Raw genomic sequence first — 4,978 nt, forward strand, 5'->3', positions numbered from 1 at the left:
GGAATCCAAATATCTTAAAATTCAGATAAGATTGTATTTATGAGTTTGGAAATATCTTGTCTCAAGCAATCCTCCTGCCTCATCATCCAGAGTAGCTAAGATTACAGGCATGTGTGACCGTGAAGTAAAAGTATTTTTTTTTTTTGGAGAGACAGGATCTTGCTTTGTTGCCCTAGGCTGGAGTGCAGGGGCGCAATCATAGCTTACTGCAGCCTCAAACTTCTGGGGGCTCAAGCGATCCTCCCACCTCAGCCTCCTAAGAGTGCTGGGACTCCAGGCATGAGCCACGTGCCTGGCCCAAGTTATATCCTTGCTCCTATACTCTGGAAACACTAAACTGCCATTCATTTTCTCGCTCTTCTCCTTTTATCTACTTAATCACTGAGTACCACTGGTTACTTATTCAGAAGGTCTCTTTCTTCTTTTCCTTTTCCACAACACTACTCAGACTCTCATTATTTCACAGGTCAGATTAATTCAGTAGCTTACTAACTGGCCTATACCTCCATTCTAGTCTTCCTCAAAACCTCCTCATTTTATCTCTCTCCTCAGAATTCTCTAATGATTCCCAAGTAGGAAATAGAGTCTAAGCTTCTCAGATGCAACTGGAACCCTCTACGACCTAGACTCCCAAGTTCTGTTTAACTTCATTTGTCAATCCTCCCCCAGAGGAGGAAAGAGGAAAGCTACCAGTGACCAAGAAGCTACAGCAATCAAACATCCTCAGCTAGATGCTTTATATATGATACTTGATCTTTGCAACTTTGTTAAGTGGAAGTGATTATCCCATATGTTGATGACTATAATATGGAATCTAGAAAGAACAAGAGAAAATAATTGCAAGATTTAAAGTCAGCTTCTTAAAGCTTTTCTTTTATTTAAATAACAGCAATGCCATTTTAAAATAGCACTTTTTTACTGCTTATGTTGCTTTAATAATGGTAATAAAATATATTGTAAATACTCAATAAAGTCATTTTTATTAATCATCAATACCTGAGAGCTAAAAAATATATATATTTCCAAGCCACTGCCAGTCATTGAACTGATATATTCCCTATGCCCTATTATTCATATGACAAAATGTATTTGTTAGGACTAAAGAAGAGCAGTTTAATTGCTACCTGCAAATGAAATGGAACAAAAAGTGGCACTAAGCCTTTCTAAGTCTCAATATACTCAACTGTAAAATGGGGATATAATAATATCTACCTCAGAGGTCAGGCTTAAACCAGGGTTCATGCATGTAAAATAGTGATGTCTGGCATATGGTAGAGGCTTAATAAATAATACCCATTATTTTGTCTTCCAATTAAAATTCAAAGTTCTTGTAATTGGAAAAGTTTGAATTTCTCAATTTTTGTAAAAATCAAATATCATAGTACTTCCAGTTGCTATAAATTTAGTAAGTTACACAGGATACAATACCCGGCTGCAGTAAGTATATCTTATAAAGGTGACAATGGCACAGTTCATGTGAATGGCACAAGTTTTACCTTTCCTTCCCCCGAAATAAATATTACAAAATGACTTCACAAACCTTTCATAACTATATTCCCAGTAAATAATGTTCAGTAACATTATAATGGAAAATTAGAGTATGTGTAAATGAAGAAAGTGAAGAACAATACCAGGAGTAGTAGTATTTTGGTCACTGGAAAGGCTGACAGCTGAACTGGCAGTAGGAAACACACAGGTTTTCTGACTAGAATGATGTTCTGTTACTGAAAATTCAACTTCTGAAGTCTCCTCCTTGTTACTTTGATCTTCCTCATCCATAAGAGTCAAAAAATGTACTAATCAAAGAGTATATAATTAAAAGAAAATGGTAGAGAAAAAAATCACATGGAAAAGATATAACAATTGCTAACATTTACACATGCCAACACGATATTAGAAGTTTGCAACATATTAATAGCTTTCCAGTGCACATGAATTAGCATCAGATTTAAAATTAAAACTCACTCATGGTAAAAATGAATTACTATCAACTTTATTAAACGTGGCAGATTGAAATACATGCACAGGCCCATGCCCTGCCATAAAAACCTAGAAATGCTAAATTACCAAAAAAAGTTTAAAACACAACCAGGCCCTCTAAACAGAGAAATCTGCTGCTGCCGGAAAAGAAAAAAGAACTCAAAGCTGGAGCAGTAAGTGGGCAATGATGCTATAATAGTCTATAGGGGAAATGTGGTTTCTGCAGATTGCAGCGAGGGAAACTGAGCTACCTTCATATGGCCTAGAGCATTAAAGGACAGCCCTGTCCACAAAATGGGAATAAGAAAATCCCTGCCATAGAGAAACAGCAAAGAAGTTTTCTCTTCGCCTGGACGATAGATGAGAAAATAATAAAAGTCAACTTTGAGAATTCAAAACCCCTGGCTTGCCACAAGCAGGTGTAGGGTCTGTATTTATACTATCTGTGTAGTACAGCAACTCCAAGCAAAGAAATTTATATTAAAACTCGTCTTCCAAATTTTTTTCTACTTTAATGACAGCAGGAAGCAAAAGCAAAACCACTCCAAATATATACAACCTAGAAGAACCTCCACTAAGGCCCAAGATTAAAAAACATTATAAAATTACACAAAGGAACAACCAAATCTAAAGGAGAGTCAGTATGCAGATTCAACAATTGAGAATATGCACACACAAAATAAAAGAATCTGAAAGGGTTAGTTATAAAACATGATTAAAATTATTAAATAGATAAAGCATAGAAACCACAATAAAAGAACAGGACAAGGCATCCAAAGAATAGATTTGAAAAAGAAATAAATATAACTTTTAGATATTAAAAATATCGAAAAAATTAATTAAAAAATTAAAATTATAATGTCACCAAAATTAAAATCATCATGAATAGGTGAAACAGGTGAAACAGCAAAGATGATACAGCAGAAGAGAGAATTAGCAAACTAGAAGACAGATCTGAGGAAATTACTCTGAGTACACCAAAGAGAAATAAAGAGGTGGAAATTATGAAGGAGTGGTTAAAAGAGACAGGGAATAGACTGAGAACATACCTCAACATACCTCTACTGGATGTTTTAGAAGTGCAAAAAGAAAGAATGGGGAGGAAGCAAGGCTCCAAAAGATTATGGATGAAAAATTCCCAAAGTTAAATCTTCAAACTGAAGAATCATTCGTACTCCAACAGAAAATAAATTAAAAAAAGACACACCTAGATACACTGTATCAAGAAAGCAAAATAAATTAAAAAGAGAAATTCTTTTAAGCAACCAGAGATAAAAGAACAGCAATTATACTGATAGCACATAGGTAGTGTACACTCAACAGCTGGGCATGTCAGTAGATAATGGAATAATATCTTTAAAATGCTGAAAGAAAATAATAATCATCCTAAAAGTCTGTACTTAGCTATAAGCTATCAGTCAAAAATTATAGTAAAATTTGAAAAACTTACTATAAAGCTATTTTCAAAGACTGGGAGAAGTTACCACTCACAGGCTTTAGAGAAAAGAAATAATAAAGGAAGAAAGCAGGAAACCGAATCCTTAAAGGGCCAGGTGTGGTGGCTCATGCCTATAATCCTAGAACATTAGGAGGCTGAGGTTGGAGGACTGCTTGAGGCCAGGATTTCAAGACCAGCTGAGCAAGACTGAGACCACCCCTCCTACAAAAAATAAAAAAATTAGCTGGGTGCGGTGGCGCATGCCTGTAGTCCCATCTGCTTGGGAGGCTGAGGCAGGAGGACTGCTTGAGCCCAGTAATTTGAGGTTGTAATGAGCTATGATGACTCCACTACACTCCAGCCTAAGCAACAGAGTGAGACCCTATCTCAGAAAAAAAAAAAAAAAAGCAAGCAAGCCAGCAAGCAACTGTAGGAGTACGTGCTATTGCATGAAACTTCTGTTTTGGTTTTACACATTTGTTGCATACATATTTACATTATTTAAATTAAAAATTTTAAAAAGAAGCAATTGTGGGTAAAGAAACTGATGAACACGTCGATAAACCTAAATAAGCATTGACTTTAAAAAAACAAAAAACAAGGGAGACTAAATAGAAGGGTTAAAAACAGGATAAACCTAAATTATTAGAAAATAATATTAGAGAGATGGAGGGAGAAAATTAGTGCCAAAAGTCCTTCTATTTTTGCGGCGATAGATATATTCACCTTAATAAGCATTGACTTTAAAAAAACAAAAAACAAGGGAGACTAAATAGAAGGGTTAAAAACAAGATAAACCTAAATTATTAGAAAATAATATTAGAGAGATGGAGGGAGAAAATTAGTGCCAAAAGTCCTCCTATTTTTGCGGCGGTAGATATATTCACCTTAAATTTACTTTTAAAGACAAGGTCTCATTATGCCCCCAGGCTAGAGTGCAGTGGCACAACAGCTCACTGTAACCTTGAACTCCTGGGCTCAAGTGATCCTCCTGCCTCAGCCTCCCAAGTAGCTGGGACTACAGGTGCGCACCACCACACCAAGCTTCACCTTCAATTTTAACTCAACTATGAATGTTGAAAATTCAAGAATAGCCACTAAAAGGTTAAAAATCAAATATATAATATCTGAACCAATAGAGGAAGAGGAGAGAATATAGAAAACTCAATCCAATAAAAGAAGGACAAACAGTAAAGAAAAAACCATGATACAGGAAGCACAAAATAAGGTATCAGAAATAAGTACAAATATATCAGTGAACACAATAAATATGCACTGATTATGCTTGACGGTTAAAAAAACAGATCATCTAATTATTTAAAGGAATGAAATCTGGCTATATGCTGGACATAACTATAACATAATCACACAGCTTGAAAGTAAAGGGATGTCCAATTTACAGGAAATATAGAGGAGAGAGGAACATATTAAATGACACCACAGAAACTCAGTCAGCAAAATTCAGACTCTGAAAAACTGTTCAGGGCAAACATCCTGGTTTCTTCAACAAATAAACTGCAAGAGGAAAAAAGAGCTAGAGGAACCCAGAAGTTAAAAAAA

General features: G+C 35.4%; 1 protein-coding gene across 1 annotated transcript in view; it reads right to left on the minus strand.

The window, feature by feature from the left end:
* LOC105814467 (chromosome unknown open reading frame, human C5orf42) overlaps positions 1 to 4,978 on the minus strand; it is a 120,373-nt gene that overhangs the window by 22,308 nt on the left and 93,087 nt on the right. Inside the window, exon 41 of the mRNA XM_012649444.1 lies at positions 1,632 to 1,796. Within this exon, the coding sequence (XP_012504898.1) occupies positions 1,632 to 1,796 (165 nt within the window). The remainder of the gene's footprint in view (positions 1 to 1,631; positions 1,797 to 4,978) is intronic.

This window comes from Propithecus coquereli, unplaced genomic scaffold (assembly GCF_000956105.1).
Source record: "Propithecus coquereli isolate 6110/MARCELLA unplaced genomic scaffold, Pcoq_1.0 Scaffold110, whole genome shotgun sequence".
Classification (NCBI taxonomy): domain Eukaryota; kingdom Metazoa; phylum Chordata; class Mammalia; order Primates; family Indriidae; genus Propithecus; species Propithecus coquereli.